Raw genomic sequence first — 27,830 nt, forward strand, 5'->3', positions numbered from 1 at the left:
GGATCTTCAAAACAAGGAGGCTGACTGACATAGACTTCCTCCTCCAAATCTCCATTTAGAAAGGCACTTTTAACATCCATTTGATAGACCTTGAAATTGGCATGGGCTGCCAGGCTAAAAAAATTCTGATGGCTTCAAGTCTTGCAACAGGAGCAAATATTTCATCAAAATCAATTCCTTCTTGTTGACAATATCCCTTAGCAACCAATATAGCTTTGTTCCTGAAAACTATGCCATTTTCATCCATCTTATTTCTGAATACCCAATTAGTATCAATAGGATTCTTTCCCTTAGGTTTGGGTACTAGCTTCCATACTTTATTCCTTTCAAATTGGTTTAGCTTCTCTTGCATAGCTAAAACCCAATCAGGATCCAACATAACTTCTTCTACCTTTTTAGGCTCTTCCTGAGATAGAAAGCTGCTATATAAACAATTCATCTTGAGTTTCTTTCCTTGTTTGCACTCTTGAAGATGCATCACCAATGATCAGTTCAAATGGGTGATCTCTAGTCCACTTTCTCTGTTGAGGTAGATTAGCTCTAGATGAATAGGCCTCATTGTTGTCTTGATGTGTGATAGAGTTTTGATTAGAAGAAACTCCCCCTGAGTTTGTGGATCTTTGACTTGTAGTTGGGGTCCTTTTTGATTATAATCTGTATTGGCTCTCAATTTCTACTGACGATTCAACGGATGTTGAGTTTTGCCTTTCAACGAATGATGCAGATTGTCTTTCAATGGATGATGCACTTGGTCTTTCGACGGATGTTGAATTATGTGCTTCATTAGTTGTAGATTTTTCTGCATTTTCCTTGGACATTGGTTCTTGATCACTTTCATCATCACTGTCTTCACCAACCATCTCAACATTATCAAATTTGAGACTTTTATGGAAATCTCCATCTTGCAGTCCTTCAATCTTTTTATCATCAAACACAACATGTACAAATTCCATAACAATGTTGGTTCCTAAATTGTAGACTCTATATGCTTTTTCAACAACATATTCAACAAAAATGCCTTCATCTGCTTTGGCATCAAACTTCCCTTGCTGATCAGTTTGATTCCTTAAGATATAACATTTACAGCCAAAGACATGAAAAAAGTTTAGTGTTGGCTTCCTATTCTTGAAAAATTGGTAGGGTTTCATGCATTTTGCTTGATTAACCAAAGAAATATTCTGAGTGTAGCATGCATTATTTACAGCTTCAGCCCAAAAATATATTGGTAGATCTGATTCTTCTAGCACTGTTCTTGCAGCTTCAATAAGAGATCTATTTTTCCTTTCCATAACACCATTTTGTTGTGGGGTTCTTGCAGCTGAGAATTCATGCATGTTCCCATTCTCATCACAAAATGATTTTATCACAGAATTTTTGAACACAGTTCCATTGTCACTCCTGATTCTTCTTACTTTGAAATCAGGATGATTGTTGACTTGTCTTATGTGATTGATGATGATTTCACTAGCTTCATCTTTGGACTTGAGAAAATATGTCCAAGAGAACTTTGAGAAATCATCCACAATTACTAGACAATACCTTTTCTTTGAGATTGACAATATGTTCACTGGTCCAAATAAGTCCATGTGCAACAATTGTAAATGTTCTTCAATTGTTGAATCAAGCTTCTTTCTGAATGATGCCTTGATTTGTTTCCCTTTCTGACAGGCATCACACAGTCCATCCTTTGAGAATTCCACTTGAGGAATACCTCTTACCAAATCTTTCCTAACCAGCTCATTCATGGTCTTGAAATTAAGGTGGGACAGCTTCTTTTGCCATAGCCAACTTTCATCTTGACTTGCCTTGCTGAATAGACAAGTGACATATTCTGCATTTGATGAGTTAAAATCAGCTAAGTACACATTCCCTTTTCTTACTCTAGTAAGATTCACTTTGTTGCTTCTCTTGTTGGTCACAACACAGCCATCATAGTTGAATGTTACTGAGTTGCCCTTGTCACAAAGCTGGCTGATATTCAACAAATTAAGCTTGAGTCCATCCATTAGGGAAACTTCTTCAATGATGACATTATCTTTTGAAATCAAGCCATATCCCACAGTATAACCCTTGATGTCATCTCCAAAAGTGATACTTGGGCCAACTCTTTTCTTGAACTCAGTGAGCATGGTAGAATCTCCAGTCATGTGCCTTGAGCACCCACTATCCAAATACCAAAGATTCTTTCTGTTTCCATGCACACAACAAAATCAAATCAAGTTGATTTTGGCACCCAAGTTTCCTTGGGTCATGTTTTGTTAGCCTTTTTCTTAAGTTTTCATCCTTAGTCAATTGAGTAGAACCTTTAAAATCATTCATCATTGCAGAATTATCATGCACAACTTGATTAACATTGAAAGGCATATTCTGTGCAAACATGTTATTCCAGTAAGACATGCTAAATGGCATTTATGGCATATAAAATGCAGCATAATATGGATTTTATGTAAATGGCATGTTAGCGTACTGTGCATTCAAATTTTGTGCAGGCATAACATTTATAGGCATTGTAGGCATGCTGGGAAATGAAGATGTTACAGACATGAGAGCAGGCATAGAAAGTTTGCAATTAACAGACAAATGATTAACACTACCACACTTAACACAGATCTTTCTTGGTGCATATTTATCAGGTGTGTAGTTGTTTTGTTTGTTAATCCCTACTTTCCCATTTCTATTGTTTTTCCTTTTTGACTCTACTTTCACTTCAATTTTCTCCAATCTGTCATTCAATTGCTTGATAGACATATGACTTACATTGACTATTTTGTTCTGTTTCACTTGACTTGTTTCTCCTGGAACAAAGTTCTTAGAAACTGATCCATATTTTTCATTCAGCTTAGCTAGCTTAGCTTTGCTAACTGGCTTACTTACATTCAACGGATGTGGCTCATTGTCTTTTGACGGATAATCCTTTTGATTATTCGACGGATAATTTTCATCATCCGTTGAATCCACATCCGTTGAAAGTCCTTCAACCAGATTGGAATCAAGATTCTCCTTGTTCTTTTTCCAGGCTGCATCACAAAAAGATTCTATACCTTGAACTTTAGTAATTTGAGCATGGACATCTCTAGATGATTTCCATTCCTTAATTACTTCGTATTCTCGTTCAAGTTGCTTTCTTAAAATCTCCTCTTTCTTTAAGGATTCAGTTAGTTCATCCTTAGCAATCTTGCATTCTATTTTCAATTTTTCAAACTCAACAAATTGAGCCTCTAGCACATTGTTTCTTTCACTTTAAAACACATTATTCTCTTTAATTTTTTTTAGTGAGAGACTTGAGTGTAACACGCATGTGATATAATTTAGTAGACATGTCATTTATGACATCATTATACTCAGCTTTAGATAAATGAGATAGGTTGGTATTGATTACCTGATTGCTTGATGAACTTGTCTCTGTTTCATCTAATTTGGCCATAAGTGCTAGATTGACATAGCTTTTATCTTAATCCTCTTCCAATCCATCTGCAGCCCAGTCATTTTCTTGTGTAATGAAAGCCCTTTCCTTTTGTTTGAGCAACTCAAAGTATTTCTGCTTATAATCAACAGGCTCAAATTTCTTTTTACCAGAATCAGGCTTTCTGCACTCACTAGCAAAATGACCTGCCAAGCCACACTTGAAACAGTTGAATTTAGACTTATCAATCATGTTTCTGTTTGACTTAGCTGCTCCAAAATTCTTCTTGAATTTGAGCTTGGAAAATCTCCTGGATAGAAAAGCAAGATGCTCATCTATGTCATCCATGTCATCTTGACTAAGATGGTCTTCATATTCAGCTACTAGCCCTTTTCCCTTGCCTTTACAAACTCCAGGGTTTGGTGTAGAATCAACAGCTTCAACCTTTATCTCCTTCTCCTTTTCTTGCTCAGCAACTAATGCAATGGATCCTCCCTTCTTTCTTCATTTCTCCATCTTCTCATCTTACTCTATTTCAAGCTCATATATTTTTAGGATACCATATAGTCTATCCAAGGTGAACTCCTTGTAATCTTGAGAATTTCTCAATGAGACTGTCATAGGCTTCCATTCCTTTGGCAGAGATCTAAGGAATTTGAGGTTTGAGTCTTTTGTTTGATAGACCCTTCCATGCAGTTTTAGAGCATTCAGTATAGTTTTTGGAATCTACTGAAATGCTTATATTGCTGAATCAAGAGTTGCATTTTGTTCTTTATTACTTGCTCAGTTCCATCACATATAACTTGAATTGTATCCCAGACATCCTTAGCAGTTTTGCAGTTTATGATATTGTCAAACATGTCACTGTCAACACCATTAAACAGAATGTTAATGGCTTTTTTATTCTTTTGAACTTGTTCTTTATCTGGATCAGACCATTCTGCTTGTGGCTTTGGGACTGATGCTTCATTTTCTATAGCAGCTCTGATAGGGACATGTGGACCTTTCTCAATGCAGTCCACATATGCTTCATCTTGAGATAGGAGATGCAGGTGCATCTTCACCTTCCAATGGTGATAGTTGTCTTTGTCCAAAAATGGAATCTTTACTCCAACATCTTTTCTGTTCATCTTGTTAGTTGTTGTGATCTTTAAACTCTTTGTTCTTCAAGAGATTGCTCTGATACCAATTGTTATTCCCAAACAATCTAAACAAGAATTATAGAGGGGGGGGGGTTGAATGTAATTTTTGCTTCTTTTCAAATTTTAAGAATGATTCTTCTACCAATAATAACTGTGTTTGATCTGCAATGGTGCGGAATAAGAATATAACAGAAATCAAATCACAAAGCAATTAAATACAAGTATTTAAAAACTTTTTGGTGGATTAAACTTTTTCACCAGAGATACATATTAAGTAGAAAACCCCGTGTAACAAAATTGTTCACAGCTGCTTACAAGTTGAAGTACAAGAACTACAGAGAAATTATTTACAAATTTTGCTTTATCTATTTCTCTAGTTTTTCTTGCTAACTTGGATTGAATCAATTGCTATTCAACTTGCTACCCTTGGTTTATATATCACCAAGTTACATGATAATAAGACAAGATAATAAGACAAACTATATCTAGTCTAACTTCATGCTTCTACACTTCTCTTTCCAGTATATTTGAATATCATCTGTTTAGCATGGAAATGGAAATGCTTCTTTGTTCTCTAAAACCTTCAAACAGGTTGTCACATTCCATTTGCATCTATCTAACGCATGTGACTGTCAAGTCACTGTCAACTGCTCTTTTGAATTTGAACATCTGTTGGAACTTAGATTGATCATCAGTTGGAACTTTTTCTGATCATCCGTTGAAACTCAGGTTGATCATCCGTCGAGATTTATGTTGATCATCCGAGCTTTGTAAATCATCCGTTGAGACTGTCTTCTTGATAGTTAACTCTACTTCATTTACACAAGATTACAAGACATCTAATATTTACAATTAACCATCCTATCTTGCATATCAATCTAGTAGTTAACATAACTTGGACAATCTACAATGTCTAGTTTACTAAGCTATCCAAGTGTGACGACTGAGAATTTTACGACGTAATTAAGTCAATAAAGTATGTTTTATGTGATGTGATTATAATTATGTGATTAAATGTTGATTAATTGTCTTTGCTGTATATTAGAATATAGGAGCGTAAATAAAAACGTTCCAATTTAAAGAGCCAGCTTAGGAGTTGAGCTGTGTCGTCGGACCGTCAGGTAGAATGGAACCCGTCCTAATAAGGAGTTAAAGAATATAAAATATGAATTATGTGTGATTGAATGAAATGAATGTTTAAATAAAGTATTTCATCATAAGTGATGTGTCGGTCGATAATGTTAATGAAAAGCGTAATCAAAACGCTGAGTGTCGGGCCGTCAGGTTGAACGTGACCCAGTACGCGTAAAAAGGATAAAAGTTTAAAGAAGGACAAATTCTCTGATCAGACCTGAGTTGTTATGTGTTCATATATGTGTGATTGTTTGTCTGTGTGCATGACTATGTGCCCTGTGAACTTTTTTTTTATGAATTTAAAGGAATTATTTGATTTAAATAAAGGTTTATTTAACCTTTGTGCATTTTTATAAAATTATCTGAGTAAGATAAAAACATGGGATTTGTTTTGTTATCTTCAAAATAGTCCTAGAGACTTTTTAAAAATGATGAATGGATTTATTTGGTGGTCATTGCATTTTAAATTGATTATTATGTGGAAAAATGTTATTATTAAGGCGAACTTGCGAAAATCATATAAAATCAACCATACACTCAAAACCTTATTATGAGTAATGGTTGGAAAGCTAATTTCGAGATCTACGTTTTGAAATTGTCATTTGCAATAATTTTCGACTTTCTGAGAGAGATATATTTTATATTTAATTTTTATCTTATTTGAGTAAAAAGAAAAGGATTAATCAACATAAGAGGGGATTAGTTAATTACTAAAATGCCCCTACCCTCTAAGCATATATATACAGTCATTTCCTCCCCCTTCCTTTCTTTTCCACCTGGCCACACTCTCATTCTCTCTTTTTCTCTCATCTCTCTCACTCTCGAAGCTCTCTCTTCTCTCTCTCTCTATTCCACTCGGTATATCACTCTTCTACACTTGATTTTTATGGATTCTTCCATGGAAATTCATTCTTGTTCCATATATGAGCTCTAATCCTATTGCATGCATAGTTTGATACTTGCATGTGGGTTGTGTGCGTGTGTGTAGGTTCGGCTAGGCCGAATTGTTGCTTTATAAAAACAAGATGAAGTGAACTTGTGGTGATCATGTCTTGTATGTGTTTGTTTTTGTGATTTTTAGAAATAATCGGAGGTTTTATGATAGGATACCCTCGAATGAGGGCACCACCGTGAGGCCACCGCCGCCGGTGATGAACTCCGGTGAACCGTTGGTGAGTAATGATGTAACCACTGAACTCTACTACACCAAAACTTGTTCTTTTGATTGTTGCATGTGTTAATCTTGAAAAACCCAAATGGTTTTGGATTTTGGAAGTTATTGATTTGATTTTTGTTAACTAAAGTGATTATGAGTTGATATTAGGATGATTTATGATTTAAGGATTAAGAAAAAAACATTTGCATGTGCTGCTTCTTGAAAACCCGAATGGGATCTTGGTTTTTAGAAGGTCAAAAATGATTGTTAGTAATGAATATGACTTGTTGATGTTCATTCTTGGAAATAAGTGATTAATTAGAGAGTTTGGATGATAAATTACTTAATGTTTGCATGCATGTATCAATGAGGGATTATGTTCTTTGTGATGTAAGTATGTTAATTGATAACAATGACTTTTATGATATTTGGACTTGTGTGTTTGATTGGATGCTTGAGAAATCAAATTTAGGATTGCATGTGGAAGGTTTTGGTTCGACCTTGTGCTAATAAAAAGGAAAATTGATTTTTGTGACTTGATTTTGGTATAATCTAAGTTTAACTAGGAAGAAATAAGAGTGCATGTTGATTTAAAAGAGGAATTGATGATGCATGTCTTGGTTTGAATGTGATTATTGTTAAGGCCGAATGGTTTATAGTACTTAAAAGGGGTCAATTTTAATTTAAATGCTTGATTTGATCATAGAGATTAATTAAGGATTGTATGTGGGATTTTTGCTTAATTGGATCTATTTGGTTCAAATTAAAGTATAAAGAAATGGGATGATTTAATTGTATTATCTATGGTTGTCATGTTGGTTTAAAGATGACTTTAGGGTCGATATTGCAAGTTTTGCCGTTTGTTTATCCATATAAGGATTTCTAGCATAAAGAGCTATATGTACTAATATAAAGTATGAATTGACTTTGAAAGGAGATAAGAATGTTTACAAGATGATGGTCGAGTCTATAAAGGTGTAAAGGTTAAGAGTAAAATATATGACGTGTGATGCGCTATGTGCTTATGTGTATAAGCTATACTCGTATATTTGAGTCCAGGGTATAATCGAGCTATCGTATTGAGTGATCGTTCTGGGAACGAGAGTTGAGAAACTGATTAAGGTTTTGGTTTTATTGTAGATTCGGAGCGTGAGGGCATTCAGGCTAGGAAAGGAAAGGATATACTAGGTGGCAGTAGTTCAACCTTCTGGAAAGCAAATTCAGGCAAGTAACTCTGATTACTTGTGTAAATGGTTATAAAGAGAATATTGTTCATACCATGTAGAGTATTGAACTGCTTAACTTGTGAAACCCTGATATTGATTTGAGACACCCTGCCTTTGATCTTGATAAACTGTTATTGATAAGTTTACTGATTCAACCCTTTTGATAATCTGTCCTTTCTGTTCAAGTTATTTATTAAGCCATGAATTGTATTGAACCCTATAATTATCCTTGTGAACCCTGTTTAATGATACTTTATTTCTTGATCACCCTATTGATCCCTAGACAGATGTTGATCCTTTTACCTTAAATGCCTTGTTATCCTTGATACAGAATCCTTAAGAATTGTTCCTTGTTTATCCTTGAATCATTCCCTGAACTTTGTTTTTCTTAAAATCTGACTTAAGAATGAGTTTCGATTCGAAAGAGTCTGAATGATTTCATATTCTTGGTAATGATAAAATGGATTTTAGAAAACCTATTTGTTTTTCCAACTCGAGATTTTCCAAACAAATTCCTGATGGATTGGATTGGGACGTAAGAGGCTAGCGGGGCTAGTCCAACTTAAGGCTGAAATTATGCCGATTGGTACCTTAAAGACCGGAATGGAGGTTGGTACGGGCTGATCACCCGTATTATAATGAAATGGAAAGATAAAGTGATCCAATCAAGGTTCTAAATGATTATTTAAAAGGGAACCGAAACTTCTTGTTCAATAAATTGATTCTTGAAAATGAAAATGGTTTATATTGTTTTGAAAAGAGTTGATATGAAGCTTAAAGCTCGAGAACCCTGATTCTTAAATCTGTTGATCATATGATTGATTCCATATATTGAAATACTGTTGCATTCCTCTTTTTGAAAGATCTATTCTGATCCTTAAATGATTTGTGATGAATGTCGGCTTTCGACCTACGTTGAGCCTTGTTCCTTGAAAGCCCCATATTGTTCCTTCAAAACCTTTCCTTAACCCAAAAGATGGGAATCTGCCACCTAGAACAAATAAAGTAGAATGCCCTGAGTTTGGTAAAGTATATTGTGATTTGATATCGTAGAACTGCTTTATAGTTACTTGCTGAGTTTTATACTCATATGTTTTGTTTTAATCTAACCATGACAGTTAAGCAAGAAGATGGCCAGGCTTAGGCGCACTGCTCGTAAGAGCGTACCTGGTGGTCACTACCGTGTTGAGGGCTTCCGGTTGCCAAAGCAGGTAGTGGTATTTTTGAGTGAGCACGCGCCTAGAAGGAAATGTTTAAAGATACAATGGGTTATCTGTTAGTTCCCAGCCGGAATCGATATTGTTTATTTAATAACATTTTTGGGGTCGTAAGTTATATTTTATGATTGGTAGTTGTAATCTTGTCTCATACTTTATCCTGTTGATCCTGTTAGTAGTTAATCGGGGTTTATGCTTATTTAATTATTGTATTAAAGGTGTGTGAGTCCTCATTTCCTAACCCCGAGATTGAGGGCGTCACACCAAGTATGCAGAAATGTGCTACTAGTCCTATTTTTACATAAGCTACTCTTTCAACGGATGTTGAAAATGATCATCCGTAGAAAGCTATAATATCACTTAACTAAAATCTGCTAAGTACTTTGTTCAAGTTATCATCAAGTACCCAACATATTCCTAACAATCTATATTATTAAAATAATATTTAAGTAGAGTTTGAAGGAAGAGAAAGTGTAGATGGATAGAAGATAATATATTGGAGAAGAGATTGGAAGGTGACATGGCAAATATGGGGGAGCAAATTTGGTTCCTCATATGAAGGGGTTCATTTCCTCTAACCTAAAAATTTTAGGTAAGGAGGAGAAAGGTTGGAAATGAGTTTTCGAAGTTAAACCCCAAAAATTTTCCACCTAAGCATATTATAAGTAAGGAGGATGTTTCATTGGAGTTGCTCTTACAGAAAAGAAGAGAGAAAAACTTAGAGAAAACTAATTTACATTTCATACATGTAAATATTTATATTTCTATGCACAAGTGTCTCAAACGAGTTCATATGCATGTAAGATAATTTTTTGATCGATATTTCTATGAGAAAAAGGTTTGAAAAATTGTGCATACAAATCAGTAAATCTCACCCCAATCTTTCAATGACAATTTGATCTATAACTAATGTAAACTCATCGAAAATGTTAATAAATAGGAGTTAATAGCAATCCACTAATTTAAACAAAATTTCTGACTACACGAACAAAATTTGTTCATAGCAGCAACAAGTTACTATTGAAAGTCAAAACTTCATTTTATTTCGGGCAAACAAAACTTCTAACCACAAGAACAAAATTTATGACGTTTCATGTAAAATAAGAGGAGGATAAATATAGCTATATATGACTTCTTTAGTTTATTTCAATTCAATTTCAGCCTTACTATATACTATAACAGAAGTGTACTTATTTAAGGAGCATCCTTACTTATTTATTCTCTATCTAGTCACTGTTATCTTATGCAAAGAGAAAGCTAATGTTATGACATAAATTGAAAGCCAACAATTTACCGAAATAGAGGCACCGTTTCTTGTCCAATTTGGAAAGCCAGTCCATAAGTGCATTATTAGTTTTCTATCACCAACCTGGAAAGTTAACATAATCACTAAATATTCATAAGTCGATTACCAAATATGCACAACCTAGATAATGTTCATAAGTCTGATTACTAACTATATATGCACGATCTAGATACCAAAATCCTAACATAAACAACCGCCAAATCAAGTATTTACAAAATTGTAAGCATATAAACAATAAAAGTTTTGAAACCCCTAAATTGTAATACCCTTAATTTGTAAATTCCTAAATCAAGTATTTATAAAACCTCTGAAGTCAAGTATATACAAATGATATTGTAAAATAATCTAGGGACCATAGTATATTAGGATATTAATATCAACTATTTAGAGGTTTGCATAGCAAAGACACCCGTATTAAGACAACCATAACAAAGGGAGAGCAAGTAATGTATATGATGAATAAAGTACACTTTTAAGTTACTCTGAAAACTTCAAATGTAAGATATTGTAGTTTTTTTAGAATTCAGATCATGAAATCTCCAACTTATCCTTTTCAGAATAACTAGAGACAAAATTGATTAAACCCATCTTAATAATCTAGAAATTCTATATGCATGGCATGTCCATTATAGGATTACCGTTAACCTCTTAAACATTTTGAACTTAGTAACATAATATATATATTACCATCCAAAAAACTCACTTTCGTCGCTGAATATGTTATAAAATAAAGCCCTAAAAGATATTAATTGAAATAAACAGAACAAAAAATACATAGACTAATTAAGAAAAAACATTATTTTTTTGCTAAGCATAAATAGACTTTTTTCTCATTTTTGCTAAGATGCATATATATTAAAAAACTAAAGAATATACGATGATTAACCCTTTCTATGTGAAAAACCACACAAAGAACTATCTATACAAACTTGGAGAGCTATAACATATATCCGTTGATCAGTTTATCCATTGATAATGACTTGAATGACAAGTCAGAGCTGCGAGATAAATCAGGATGTGCTGATTTATAGGATCATAATTAATTTAGATATGTATAGAAAGTAAAAGAGTTATACTGTAATATATCTTGTAATTGATAGAGATTAATTGTAGCTGTGTAGTATATAAACAAAGAATATGTTATCACTTTATGTGTGGAACTCCAATATTCGTATAACCTAGCAGCTCTTAAGAATATTGTTCTTGAGAGAGTTTTGTAATAATTTATTAAAAATCAATATAAACTGTTATTTGATTGATCCGTGCTTACTTTAATTCTTTAATATATCGATTTGTTTAGTAATTGTATCCAACCCCCTTAAACAATTACTTGACTGGGCAACACCTTCTCCTGTTGATCAAAAACTAACTGCAGCCATTCGTAGAAAGAATGGAACTCTCTATGAACTGGTTGGATATGCACTCTAGACCAGCATGTTGCAACATATGGACAAGAAACCAAGGTGTGGAGGATAGTTTCAGGAAGATCGTTGTAAGTAGGACACAGTTCGTTAACTGAAACTCTTTTTTGATGAAGAAGATCTTTGGTTGGAAGGCAGTTTGTAGAAGCACGCCAAAGAAATTTTTTGACTTTAGGTGGGATCTTTAAGTTCCAGAGTTTTCTTCAGATCCCCGAGTTTGGTTCTGTATTCTAATTTAGCTTATGCTCCTGCAGTAAAGTGTATGCGCTTTTGACCGAATAAGAAACCATTTTTTCCATTCTCCAATACCAAGAGTCATGAACTGCGTTGTTTAGAGGAGTGGACAAAATTATGTTCGCATCTCTCTTCTAAAAAATGTCCATGATAAGGTTTACGTTCCAATTACCATTTCTATCGAGTAGAGAAGACACTATTTGATTTTCCAAGCTTGGGCTTTGAGTATAAATGTATGGGTCGTGCTCTGAAGGGAGCCATGGATCTTCAACGACATTAATGGATGAGCCGTTACCAACTCTGCATCCCAGACCTTCTTTAAGCAGTGACTGAGATTCAATAACGCTTCTCCAAATATAACTAGGGTTATGACCAAGCTTAACAGTAAGCAACGATCCATGGGGATATTAACGAGCTTTGTAAACTTTACTGACCAATTTCTCTGGATGTGTCAACAATCTCCATCCTTGCTTACCAATAAGGGCTATATTGAAATCATGCAACTTTCGAAATCCCATTCCTCCAGATGACTTTTTCTTGCTCATGTTATCCCAACTTAGCCAGTAAATGCCTCTGTCTTTTGATGAATTGGTGTGCCACCAGAATTTGCACATCATTTTCTCTAGATCTTGACATAAACTTATAGGAAGCAAGAATACACCCATCACATAATTCAGAAGTGTTTGAGCAGAAGTACTCAAGAGAATTTCTGTGCCACCCTTCGATAAAACCTTCTTTTCCCACCCTTGAATACGATCCCTTAGATTCTCCTTCAAAAAACCAAATAGAGTTGATTTATTTCTACCGATTATGTTTGGTAGTCCCAAATATAAACTTTGAGCGTTGGCTTCTTGAAACCGAAGTTTCTCAATAAAATCAGCTTTTAAGGAATTGGAGGTGTTTTTGCTTAACATTACTGAAGACTTGTCGACGTTTATCTGTTGGCCAAAGCACTTTCAAAGAGATTTAACATTTGCAAGACACAAGCTGCCATTTCGTCATTGGCTTTACAGAAGATATACGCATCATCAACAAAGAGCATGTGAGAAATCGATGGTGCAGAATGAGCTACTCTAATGCCTTGAATTAGATTTCTTCTTTCATAATCGTGGAGCAGTGCTGAGAGACCTTCAATGCCTAGAAGGAATAGGTATGACGAGAGGAAGTCCCCATGTCTAAGACCCCTCTTTGGAGTGATGGAGCCGAAAATACGACCTGCATGAGTAATTTGGTACTGGACAGAAGACATACACTTTATAAATAAGTGCGAAACATTGTTATCAAAACCCATTTTTGATAACACTGCTTCTAAAAATCTCCATTCTACGCGATCGTATGTTTTGGACATGTCTAATTTCAAAGCAATCCAGCTATCGTTGCCACTACTCTTCCTTTTCATATAATGCATAACCTCGAAGCCCATCATGATATTGTTTGTAATCAAACGTTCAGCGATGAAAACGCTCTGAGTGTCAGAAATGATAGAATCAATCATTTGCTTTAGCCTATTTGCAAGAACTTTGAAAATAATCTTATACACAACGTTGCATAAAGAGATAGGACGAATATCCGTCATAACACAAAGCTAAGGATCATGGGGTCCCAACTACTTTAAGTTTCTTAATTTTAGGATTTTAGGTAGGTGGTAGGATAACCACTAATGATGTTCGTAACTTGAGCTTACTAGTTGCGCAGTTTTAGTTTGTGTGTAGCATAAGAATCCACATTTTATGGGTTAATCTATTTTTAAATTTGATGGTCCAATTTATTATTGAAATCAAAAGAAGGTTATGAAATTGACCATATGTTTTACTCCACGAACAAATCCAATTTAGATAAATAAAGAGAACAGTGGCAAGTGTACATAATTTTATACAAAAAATTTGTATATAATGACATGACAATTGATGTGGGGTGTTTTAATTGGGTTTATTGATGTAAATACAGAGGTCCCATTCCAATTAAAACACTCATTATGTACAAAATTTTGTATACCATTCAGTACACCAAATATTTTCCAAATAAAGAAGGTTAATAAAATTAATAATTGTATCTAATTTCTTATCATTTAGATAAATAAATCGAGGGTAAATCTTCCCAATAAATCATATTACAAAGCTCTTAACTTATTAATCAATCCATTCCATATGTAATCCCTCTCAAATAGTACATATAATAAACTTGTATCAAGTTATAACAAATGAGCAATGTAAATAAAGGGAAACAAAAGAGTTACAAGAAAAAAGAAAGCTGAATTAATCAGCCGCTTGCAATCTCTACTGTGCCAAAAGTCTGACCCAAACTCCCAGACTGGGCACTCCTCGGTAAACCAAGAACATCATATAATACGCTGCTGGAGAAATCTTAGTGTTTGGTGGCGCCACAGCCTCAACTTGATCACCTTTAAGCTGCACCTCTAACACAAGCATTCTTTGTTGCTGTGAATATCCATGAGTTGTGAATGGTGGCATCAACAAATGTACCTTAAAATCCGAGGGATCGGTGGGATCTTTTGGTGGAGCATCGAATGCATATTGAAAGGTGAAGGGAGCTGCGAGTGTCAACTTCTCTGGTGGATTAATTATTTTCGGTTTGTATTTATCAAGACTCTTGTCCAGATAAGGTGGCGAAAACTTTTCCACCCTGAGCTCAGTTGGGAATGGTACATGCTCATAAACATACCTATCATTTTCATTACTTCCGGCCACTATAACTTCCCCATTGGATATCAGTGCTGATGTCGAATGGTACATTCTTGGAATATTAGTAGGTGCTAGTTGTTTAAACCTGCCTCCAAGCTTTGCTCGAGGATTGTAAATCTCGGGTGTCATGTTTGGTTCATCACCATTCCACCACCCGGAAGTACCTTTCTTTGCGCCATTCAGTATCAAAAGATCTCCTGTGGGAAGAATTAACATATCTCCCATAACTCGAGGAGACAGCAGCATGTCTTTCTCCCAATGTGGATTCGGATCCATGAGTCTTATCTTATTGCAATCTTGAAGAGCTGGCCAATATACATTTTTAGGCTTTGGCCTAATAGTTACACTATCCACGGGCCAAAATGCATACGGTGAAGCTCCCCCACATACCATGATATCGAAGGATACTTGTTCTGGAGCCTTAGGGTTGATTCTGATAGGAAGAACTGCAGACATGCCTGAGGCAGGGTAGTTCCTAGAGCCACCAGGGAGTGCTGGAAGTTCCTTGATGATTTTAGCAGTTTTGTAGTCGAAGATTATAGAGCGGTTGTTAGCAAAGAGAAAGAGATTGCCATCGGGAGTTAAGTACAAGAAAGGGTACAGATTGTTTTCGACAGGGTCAGTGGTTTGTTCAAGAAAGGGGAAATCAAACTTCTTCTTCGGGAAATCTAATGTATCTGGTGGTAAGATCTCGTAGCTAAACGATTTTCTACCGCCAATTAGGATGAGATTGCCATCATCCAAGAGATGTTGTGAACCATACCTGTTAAATCCACAAATTTACACAACCATGGATATAATGTTAATTAACTATAATAAATTTGTCTAATATGATGAACATTTTATTAAAATGCGACTAACATTTAAGGATAGCATGACTTTTTGAAAAGAGGCCAGTGTCTTTTAGGTGCATGCCGTTTGCATCATTAGATTTGAACCATTAAAGGGGACTAAGAGCGAGATTTCGATGTAAAATGCATTAGGATCTCGCTCTAATTCCCATTGTCATTTTCTTTTTGAGTACGAACTATATGTGTTGACAAATTGTAACATTATTTAGATATACAAAGGACAAATGGCGCGAAAGTAGATATCATATCACATATTTACCATCTTTCTTGAGCTAGAACCTCTGATTTCTCAGTAAAATCATTGTCGGGGCCTGGTTTGAGAAGTCGAACAGCTGCTCTTCCTTTGTAGTACCCTCCTGAACTGATTAGTGTTCCACTACCAGACAAACTTCCAGTTGAGCACCATGGATCAGATTTTAACTGTGTATACATGAGTATATGCAGATTTTAAAAAATTAAATGTAGAATAGACATAATTAAACACAAAGGAAACGTGTAATTACATACCGTTAACGGTCTCACGGTATCTTTCAGTCCATCATACTCTATGCAGTGAACGAAGCAATCGGGTAGATTTGTCTCGAAATTAGGAGGACAAGTCCCCGGAGGTGTCCATTGAAGTGCAGAAGGACCAAGAAAAGTTGTATCAAACCAAACAACCTTATCGAATGGCATTGTTTGTAATTGCATGGCTGAAACTCCAACATTCGGAGTTGTTATTCTCCAGTGACCAAGAGAATCTGACTCGAATCTCGGTTTGTCAGGTCCAATTATAGGAGCACCGGTACCACTAGGATCAACCGTAACCTCAGCACCTTTATCACTATCTTTATCTTTATCTTTACCCCCAAACAGGTCATTTAAATCAGGGAGTTTCGGGAGTTTGAATTTAATGTCTTTCGATGACTCTTTCGAATCTTTCGAGTGTTTGGAGTCTTTCGATAACCCTTTCGAATCTTTCGAGCCTTTTGATGACTCTTTCGAATATTTGGAGTCTTTTGACGACTCTTTCGAATCTTTCGAGCCTTTCGAGTCCTTCGATGACTCTTTCGAATCTTTCGAGTGTTTTAAGCCTTTCCCATCTGCAGTCAACCACGGGCCTCCATCAGTTAACGAAGAAAGACCTGAATCACTTCCATCCGAATCATGGGCAGAAACTGAAAGAGACAAGAACAAAAGTAAAAAAGCTATTAAGATCGGCCTTATGGCTATTCTTGATTTTAGCCATGTAAAAATCATATCTCTCTCCATTGGCATTTTGATAGACCTACTCAAGTATTAGTAGATCATTTAATTGTTGTTATAGTTCTTGACAAGTTCTTTGCTATCAAATATATATAGCTCCCCAGATCCTAATTTTAGAAAATCATGCCAATTTATCTGTAATACAGTTGAATTTTTCATTGCTAATCCATCAACCTAAGTAAACGTTACATGAAAAAAAAAGTACTCAGTAATACAAAACTTTGTGGATGTACAGATTTTTAGCAATTCCTCTTGGAAGTAGAGTATGTGTCGTGTACACGTATAATTCTAACAGCTTGAAAGCTCTGTGGTTCTAACAATAGAATTAGAATTTCAAAGCTGTTGAAGCGGTACTATGTAATACATAAGACTGGGCAATATTTGTACAAGTGTGTTTCGACACAAAAATAGATTATGTCCTCATGTACATAAGCACCACACATCATATATATATAGTTAAATTTTTTAAACCTATGAATTTTTTTTTGTTTAATATAAAGGGATCAGTGTTACATTATAGAGCATTTCCAAGAAGTGTAGCCTGTTGAACTTTCAAATTTTTAATTTTATGATATAAAGGATATTTTCAACATTTACAATTAAATTTTTTCCAACTTTCAATTTTGATTGTCTTAAAAATTTTAAATCTTTTTTCAGGAGTCAAATTACAATCTTAATTTTTTTTTTTCAAAATCTATGTTGAGAATTCTAAATAAAAAAATATATTTTTTGGATAAAATACATATAATTTTTCGTAAAGAAGAATTCAAATTTATATCGAGACATCTAACTAAATATGTTTGAAATAGAATATGTTTATAAATAAAAAACATATAAAATATATATATACCATATGGTCTTTGTCCCGTGATAATTTCATCCAGTTCGTTAAATTTCTCACGATATCCAGTGATGTGATTACTCGTGCCTCTGTTAAGATACCAAATGTTTTCTTCACTTTCTGTACTCTCACAAGTTATCTTTTGTACACTTTCTTCATTATACAACCTTTTATTTCCAAATGCACCATGTTATACTCTGTCACCGGAGGTGCGGGTTCGTCATCATTTACTTGATCATGAGCATCTGTTTCAGTTTTTCTGCGTGGCTTCTCCTTGTGAGCATTGAGAGACCCTACAAGCTCTTCCACAGACATAGGCCCTGTTTGGAATGAAACCTCTAATATTAGTGTTTGATAGATTTTTGAATTAACTTCTTGATTCCAAAAAGCTAATTTTGAAAAAATTACTTGGAGAAATTTTTTCACGTAATTAATACAAAAACCTATAAAAACATTTATTTAGCAAGCAATATTATTCAAAACAGTTAAATTCAATCAGCTAATCAAAACAGCGGACTCAATCAGCTAATTAAAACAACTATTTCAAATCGATACAACTAATAGCTAACAACTACTTGCTAAATAGGACCACAGTCTCCGAATTTCCGAATTTCTCTATAGCTAAGGTAATTTGAATTTTTTTGCAGGAACTGCTCTTAATAATTTCTTTGATGACATTCGTCTCTTCAATTATCTCTTCTAAACCCAGATATTCGTCAGCGGACTATTCAACTTCATGCATAAATCATCTTACTCCTCCATTACTTTCATGTTTAGATACTCAAACTCAGCTCTAAGGGTTTGTGCCCGCGCCTATACATATCTGAATTACTGATTTATATAAACGCTAAATAAAACAAATAAACATGTTTAGATTAAATCCACGAGAATATTGAAGTGAAACTGTTCGAAACAAAAACAGGTCAATGTTCCTTAAGTGTGGTGGTGCATATATGAATGTCTAGTGTAGATAAAGCTTTCTTAATTATGAAGTAAAATTACAATTGACATGGTGATTAATAAAACAAAATTACAAATAAGGCAATGAATTAAGAAAATGCATATTTTAATAAACTAGGTCTCCGACCAGGATCTTTCCACAGTAGTATGAGAAAATTAATGGCACGTGTTATATTATCAAATTCAATACATCCCATCACGGTGGTGCTGAAATAGATGTGTTCAACAATTAAATCATAAATTTGGTGATAAATGCATTCATCAACAAATATATAGCTGCTAAAGCTGAAATCATAAAGAAACAAAGGTTAGGTCATGTAATAGATCATTTACACTTAAACCTTATTTGTTTCATGGTATTAAGTAGGGGATATAATTGTAATTCTTTAAACTTGTTGGTTTTATTCTAAACTTGTTTTATTTTAATGTTTTATTTCTGTCATATTTAATAATCTGCAATGTTAGAATTTTTTGGTTGGTGGACGTGGTCTTCAGAGGTGCAGAGAGTTTTTAGGAGTTTTAAGAATAAACATTAGTGTTAGAGTCAAGTTAGGAGATATAGTTGTAGTTTCCTATTTTCTAGCCACGTCTGTTTTGGTTTTGGCTACTTATTTTGTAATTCTGGTTATAATGAAAGATAGAACAGTACGTACATCTTGTGTTTTTGTTCAGTTTCATATTCAAACACTAGGGGGGAAATTATACAGGTGCTAGATTTCTCAACATTATTGGTATCAGAGCTACGCTACCTGGTGAATGCCCAAGTATATGCCGAGAATGACGACGGTGGAACCAGGAAAGAACTGAGATGGCACTGTAAGTCTGAGCTATCCTATGCTGACGAGGGGAAATTATACAGCATGGGCTATGAAAATGAAGGTATACATGCAGGCCCATGGTGTTTGAGACGCTATAGAGGGGAAGGATCCAAAGGGAGTGATTGAAGATAAAACAGATAAGATTGCTCTAGTAGCTATCTATCAGGGCATTCCTGAAGACATTCTCCTGTCACTAGCAGAGAAGAAGACTGCAAGAGAAGCTTGGGAAGCCGTAAAAGTTGTTTGTCAAGGTGCAGGTCACCACTGCCTACACCTCACTAGGGACGAGTGGCTGAAGCGAGCTAACAGGTTTGGGACAGACGTATCTCAAGGACAAAAAAATCGAGGCAGTGGTGACTATCGAGGAAGGGACACCGTTCGTGGAGTTAGAGACAAGAGTAAGGTCAGATGTTTTAATTGTCTTGGTTACGGACACTATGCTGCAGAGTATCGTAAACCAAGGCGAGAAAAAGAAAACAAGGAGGAGGTAAATATTGCACAGATTCCGGATGATGAACCAGCTTTACTTGTGGCTGAATGTGAAGGAAAAACTAAGACCACAATGCTGATTAACGAAGAGAAGATGATGCCTAAGTTGAAGGAAACCAAGGGAAGAAATGAAGCAGAATCTAATTTGTGGTACCTTGATAATGGCGCCAGCAACCACATGACGGGCCAACGATCGAAATTTGACGTGTTGGATGAGAACGTGACGGGGAAGGTAAAATTTGGTGATGGTTCAATGGTGCACATCAAGGGAAAGGGTCCTTTCCCTTGATGTGGTTCAATCATTTTAAAATGTAAGAATGGAGAGGAAAGAACTCTAAGGGAAGTGTACTACATCCCTTCACTTTGCAGCAATATCATCAGTTTGGGTCAACTATCGGAAGAAGGTAATAAAGTTATGCTCAGTGGGGATTACTTATGGATTCGTGACAAGCAGGGAGAATTGGTTATGAAGTTGAAAAAATCAGTGAATCGTCTATACAAAGTCATACTGTATAACAGTGCACCGAGGTGTTTAATGTCAAAATATGACAGGGATAGCTGGTTGTGGCACACACGGCTTGGACATGTGAATTTTAATGCCCTGAAGCAAATGTCCTCGTCTCAGATGGTGTACGGAATGACAAAAATTAATCATCCAGGAGAGGTGTGCAAGGGGTGCTTGATGTCTAAGCAAACAAGAAAAACATTTCCTTCTCAAACCAATTTCTATGCGAAGAAAGCCTTGAAACTGGTACACGGTGATTTGTGTGGTCCTATTTCATTAAGTACAACAGCCGGTAACAAGTATGTTTTTCTTTTGGTAGATGATTATAGCCGTGTAATGTGGGCATATCTTTTGAAGAATAAGTGTGAAACTCTTTATGCATTTAAAAAATTCCGAGCCTTGGTGGAGACTCAAGATAGAAAAATAAAGACGTTTAGAACAGATCGGGGATGAAAATTTTCTTCTAAGGAGTTCATGGATTATTGTGAAGAAGCTGGAATAATTCGACACTTTACAGCACCATATACGCCCCAACAGAACGGCGTTGTAGAATGGCGAAATAGGACAATGATTGAGATGACCAGAAGCTTCTTAAAAGAGATGAAAATGCCTTGTTCGTTCTGGGGGGAAGTAATACGACACTCAATCTATATCCTAAATAGACTACCCACTCGCGCTGTTTCTGGAATTACACCTTATGAGGCATGGTCTGGAGTAAAGCCTCATGTGGGACACATTAGGGTGTTTGGATGTATGGCTCATATGAAGGTACCAAACGTGAAGGTAAAGAAATTGGATGATCGAAGTAGGCCTGTAATTCATCTTGTGAAGGAACCCGGAACAAAGGCGTATAGATTATACGATCCAGAGACTAAAATGGTACACGTTAGTTGGGACGTAGTATTTGAAGAAAATCTGCCATGGCCTTGGAATCAAGAAAAAGCAGTTGCGGATGTACAGTTGGGGATATTTATTGTGGCGGGAGTTAGCGAAATAACATCAAGAGAATTCATAACTGAGGGAGAGACTGCTACTCCACAACGGTCTAGCGAAAATAGTGAAGCCACAGAATCAGATTATAGCTCAAGTGCAACCGAGACAAATTCAAGCCCAAGTTCAACCGAGGCAAGCTCATAATCTGAAGCTGACAGTGAACCTCGAAACTACAGATCTCTCCGTGACATCTACACCAACACTGAACAGATTGAATTAGAAGATGAAGAACTATTCTTGATGGGGATTGATGAGCCAGCAAACTATAAGCAGGCAGTGAAAGAAATAAACTGGAGAAAAGCAATGAGGCAGGAGATCGAGTCGGTTGAAAGAAATAATATGTGGAGATTAACTGAACTACCTCTAGGAAGGAAACCAATCGAGTTGAAGTGGGTGTATAAGCTGAAAAAAGATGCCAACGGAGAAATTGTGAAGTACAAAGCAAGAATAGTCGCCAAGGGGTATGTTAAAAACCAAGGGGTTGATTTCGATGAAATCTTCGCACCAGTTACACGGATTGAAACTATTCGTTTGTTGCTTGCACTAGCTACAAAAAACAGCTGGGAGGTGCACCATCTCGATGTGAAAACGGCGTTCTTAAATGGAGAAGTGCAGGAGGAAATCTATGTAACTCAACCTGAGGGTTTTGTCAAAAAGGGACAGGAACATATGGTTTACAGATTGATAAAAGCTTTGTACGGACTTCGACAAGCACCACGTGCTTGATACGCCAAATTAAATAAGTGTCTTGAGGATATTGGCTTCGAGAGATGTCCGTATGAACATGCAGTTTATACGAAAATGATGGGTAATGAAGTGCTGATTATTGCAATCTACGTAGATGATAGTCTGGTGACTGGATCGAATATTACAATCATAAAAGACTTCAAGGAACAAATGAACGGAAAGTTTGACATGAGTGACTTGGGGAGGCTGTCCTATTATTTGGGTATTGAGGTTAAAGAGAGAGCTGGATGTATAGAGTTAAAACAGACCGGATACACCAAGAAAATCCTCGAGAAAGCGGGTATGGCAGATTGCAACCTGACCAAGTACTCGATGGATCCTAAAGAGTGTATTAACAGAGATGAAGAAGGCATAACATTTGACACCACACAATTCAAGAGCATGATAGGAGGGCTTCGGTACTTAGTCCACACGAGACCGGACATTGCTTATTCGGTTGGGATAATAAGTAGGTTCATGGAGAGACCTACTGTGATGCACCCAAATGCGGAAAAACGGGTGTTAAGGTATGTAAAAGGCACACTGGAGTTTGGGTTAATATACACAAAGGATAGCAGGAACAATATGCTAACTGGGTATTCAAATAGTGATTTGGCCGGTCATATCGAAGATAGGAAAAGCACAGGAGGTATGGTGTTTTACTTAAACGAAATCTTAATAACTTGGGTCTCTTAGAAACAGAGATGTGTTGCTCTTTCTTCTTGTGAAGCCGAATTTATGGCAGCAACCGCGGCGGCATGTCAAGCAATATGGTTGCGAAAACTCTTAGTGCAGGTTACAGTTGAGCAAACATATCCAGTGATTTTATACATTGACAACAAGTCTGCTATAGACCTGGCCAAAAAACCTGTTTTTCACGGCAGAAGCAAGCATATAGACATTCGATATCATTTCATTCGGGAATGTGTTGAGAAGGGTGAGATCATAGTAAAGCATGTGAGTTCAGACAAGCAGCGAGCTGATGCACTTACTAAGGCTCTCACGACCTTTAAGTTCGAGAAGATGCGTCAGTTACTGGGAGCCAGAGATGTAGTTAAACAAGTTTAGACTAAGGGAGAGATTGTTGGTTTTATTCTAAACCTGTTTTATTTTAATGTTTTATTTCTGTCATATTTAATAATCTGCAATGTTAGAATTTTTTGGTTGGTGGACGTGGTCTTCAGAGGTGCAGAGAGTTTTTAGGAGTTTTAAGAATAAACGTTAGTGTTAGAGTCAAGTTAGGAGATATAGTTGTAGTTTCCTATTTTCTAACCACGTCTGTTTTGGTTTTGGCTACTTGTTTTGTAATTCTGGTTATAATGAAAGACATACCAGTACATACATCTTGTGTTTTTGTTCAGTTTCATATTCAAACACTAGGGGGGAAATTATACAGGTGCTAGATTTCTCAATAAAACTCGTATCTTGCCTGTGCTAGGCATAGGAAACAAATTCATTTATTTTATTACTAAAATTATAAAATTTTAAGCAAATCATTAAGTATAATGTTGGTGAACAATAATGACATAATAATTAAAAATTCATGCAAGTTATAAAAAAATTTAACCAAATATTTGGTGTACCTTCTATCCGTCCTCTTTTTTATCATAATCATAGCCTAACTTTATAATGCTCTGCAGTTTCAACTTAAAGCTAACTGTGTATGAAAGTAGGATTTGAATTTGTAGATGAAGTGAGATTTGGACCATCCATTCCATGTTCATTTTGTGAAATCTGATCTTGTGATACTCTTCTTAAGTGTCATCCCAAATCAGTTTAAAATTTTTATGAGTGAAATCTTTGTGCACACGTGTATTTATATAAAAATCCTAGACTTATCTTAACTTATCTTTTAGTTTAAAATTTGAATTGTAAAATTTAAATAATGTCAATAGATATGCATGTAGCTATCCTAAAATATTAGTGATAACTTTTAAAAGTATCTAATAAAAAATAATTTCATAGATGCTTATAATTTTGAAATTTTATGTATTATGTACATATGTGGTGGCAATTTAATTAAAACTATATTATAGAGATCTTTGGAATTACATAACAAAGTTATTCAAAATTATTATATATTTGAATCAAATTGAGTTTTAAATATTGGACTCGGTAGAGAATAGAGAATCGTCATATATATATATATGTATATGTATATATATATATATAATTTTAGGTGTTGTACTTTTTTTAATAGTCAAATGTAATTTTGTGTTTTATATTTTTTAATATTAAAATTTAATTGTTGTATAAGTTCTAATTTTTAAAATTTATATTTTTTTAAATTATGATGAGATTATTATATAATAGTCTTTTGTATTTTTATATATAGTTACAGATTTTAAATGTTAACTTCAAAATATGAGGTTGCAAAATTTTACAATTTTTTATTTTTTCATGATATATAGTTACAGATTTTAAATGTTAAGTTTAAAATATGAAGTTGCAAAAATTTGTTTGGTATAAAAATCTTTGAAAACTAATAAAATAGTTCAAAATGGTTTTTAAATATTAAAATGTTAATATTATATATATTAGCTCTAAATTTTATATTGGCTGAAATAAAACTTGATTACTTATATTTATTTTTTAAATTTATGAGATTATATAATATAAGTAATCGCGTTTCAATATTAAAATGTAAAGGTTATATATTAGCTCTAAATTTTATATTGTCTGAAATAAAACTTGATTACTTGCCTTTATTTTTAAAATTTAAATTATAATTTAATAGCAGAAACTCAACTTTTATATGAAAGGATTTTTTAAATGTTTTTTTGGTATAAAAATTATTGAAAATAATAAAATGGTTTAGACTCTTAGTACTTAGTAGAGTAGGTGAGATAAAGTATCACACGTTTACTGTCTTCTGATTGGCTGGAATTCTTTGTCTTCCTATTGGCTACAGAAACTCAACCTTTAGAAGGATTAGAATCTAATCTCATTTTTGTTTTATAAAAAAATAGTGATATAATCCTTTAAATTATCATATCTCATGTTTATTTTGTTGGAGTAGAATATATGATTATAATCCCCTCTAATTCTTGGTGGGAGGAGGTATTATTTTATCATCTCTTAAAGTTATGTTTAAATGATTATAATGCCTACATTGTAATCCCATGTGAAACAAACACATGATTGGAAAATTTAGAGGATTATATTTCAATCTCAAAAACTATCACTCAAAATAAACATATGATAAAATTTAAAGGATTATAGTCCAATCCTATACTTAATACATGCAAATAAACATATGATAAGATTACTTAATTAATATGAATAATTTTGATAGAATAAGTTATCCCCCGATTACTATCCCAAGATTATATTATAGTCCCATAAAACAATCATGGACTTACGGTACACCTCCACACTTTCTTTTCTTTGAATTAAAATTTGATAGAGCATTAAGTTCCTTTTTTTATTTGTAGCAAACAAATAGTTATTTTATCAGAATCCAAGTAAAACGAATATTAATGGGGTTTCTTTGTTGACATAAGATCTATATTGCCTGAAGAAATCAAAAGTTTTGGATAACCCCTGTTGTTAGGTCACACACTGTAGAAGGGGTTGAATACAGTGTTTACTACAATCAAATCAAATTAAAGAACAAAAGTAACAAAACACAGATTTTATTTAACACAATAAACTCTGTTACAATATGGAACTGTTCTCTCAGTGATGAACAAATTATCACGAGAGCTGCTAGGATTACAATAAATAATAACTTCGATTATGATAACATATATAGTGTAAACCCTATGTCTGTGTTTATATACTACACAGTTACAAGATAAGTTCTAATTGATATGGAATATAATTCTGCTTCCTAAAATATATCAATCAGATATCTTTTCTTCCAAGTATTCTATTCCTCATAGAATGCTTTCTTCATGCATATCTCTTCTTTCGTTTGTCTTGATCTTCTTTCCTTTCAATCAGCCACCTTCCTTATCTGAAAGTATCCTTAAGTCCTGATATTATCTCCTGATAAATATCTCCTGATAACTTAAGTTCTGACAACTTAAGTTCTAACTTCAGTATAAGTGCTGATTTCCAGTTAAATACTGATTTGTCCTGTTTAAGTAAGATCTGAAAACTAAACACAAATCATATTAGACATGACATTATCAAATATATCTAATAATCTCCCCCAACTTGTAAATTAGCATAATATACAAGTTTAACAGATATTTGATGATGTCAAAAATATTAAGTACAAATGCATGAGAATTTGACTAGATAACTACAACTTACAGTCCTTAAAGATTTACCATCTTTAACTTCTGATAACAACTTCAGTCTGTATACACATCAGAATTTGAGCAGTTGTAGATCTTGACTTGGCTTAAATTACTGATCTCTTTGATGTCAGGAGTTGTTCTGAGATAGTTCTTCAAAAGTGTTCTCTCAGCATATTCAAGTTCATTAATCATCCTCCTTTTTGCATCTGTAAGCTCTGCAGTATCTTCACCAGTTTGGAAGATAGCATATCTGAGATCATTGATTTTTGCTTTTCTCATCCCCTGATCTAGTCTGATGACATATGCTTTGTCAGACTCTAGATTGAATTCAAGTCCCTTAATACCAAGATATGTATTGATCTTTGCAGTATTAGGCCTCATTCCAACAATTTCTCCATTGTGAGATCTGTACTTAGGATAATATAACTTATTAGACTTTAGAGAGTAAAGTTTCTTCTGCCTTAAAATATCAGATTTTAAGTAACTGGCATCACCATCTGTTGATCTGTTTTTCACTTGAAGTAGAAATAACACATGTTGCAATTCTTTAAAATACTTCAAATGAATAGCATCCTTTCTTATCTGGAATACCCTCCCATCTGTCATAAAATATAACATGATATCTTCTTTTAATACAGAGTGGTAGACCATTTGTACAGACTCCAATTTATCCAATCTTTCAGGAGTTGCTCTGTTAGGTCACACACACTGTAGAGGGGGCGAATACAGTGTAAAGTACAATCAAATCGAACTCTAATAACTCAAGTAACATAAAACAAACTTTATTGAAACAATAAACTCTGTTACAGTATGGAACTGTTACCTCTCAGTGTTGAACAAATATCACGAGAGCTGCTAGGGTTATATTGAATAATCTTCTCGAATATATTAACACTTATAGTGTAAACCCTATGTCTGTGTTTATATACTACACAATTACAAGATAATCGCTAATTGATATGGAATATAATTTTGCTTCCTAAAATATATCAATCAGATATCTTTTCTTCCAAGTATTCTATTCTTCATAGAACTGCTTCTTCATGCATATCTCTTCTTATGTTTATCTCGATCTTCTTTCCTTTAATCAGCTACTGTCCTTATCTGAACGTCCTTCAGCACTTATGTTCTGATATCCATCTTCTGATGATTATCTCCTGATAATATAAGTACTGATATCCTTAAGTCCTGACTTCCAGTAAGTACTGATTTAT

General features: G+C 34.5%; 2 protein-coding genes across 2 annotated transcripts; both read right to left on the minus strand.

Annotated features, from left to right (window-relative positions):
- Window positions 1-12,646: 12,646 nt before the first annotated feature.
- On the minus strand, window positions 12,647-13,153 carry LOC141679281 (putative mitochondrial protein AtMg00310). Its single transcript, XM_074485784.1, has one exon. It carries the CDS (start codon window positions 13,151-13,153, stop codon window positions 12,647-12,649), a length of 507 nt encoding a protein of 168 aa, XP_074341885.1.
- A 1,121-nt stretch (window positions 13,154-14,274) lies between these two features.
- LOC141678323 (putative aldehyde oxidase Art an 7) lies at window positions 14,275-17,081 on the minus strand. Its single transcript, XM_074484613.1, has 3 exons — window positions 16,300-17,081; window positions 16,052-16,212; window positions 14,275-15,704 (listed from the first exon to the last, which is right to left on the minus strand). Exons 1-3 carry the CDS (start codon window positions 17,047-17,049, stop codon window positions 14,516-14,518), a joined length of 2,100 nt encoding a protein of 699 aa, XP_074340714.1. The 5' UTR covers window positions 17,050-17,081; the 3' UTR covers window positions 14,275-14,515.
- Between the last annotated feature and the right edge of the window lie 10,749 nt (window positions 17,082-27,830).

This window comes from Apium graveolens, chromosome 8 (genome assembly GCF_009905375.1).
Source record: "Apium graveolens cultivar Ventura chromosome 8, ASM990537v1, whole genome shotgun sequence".
Taxonomy (NCBI): domain Eukaryota; kingdom Viridiplantae; phylum Streptophyta; class Magnoliopsida; order Apiales; family Apiaceae; genus Apium; species Apium graveolens.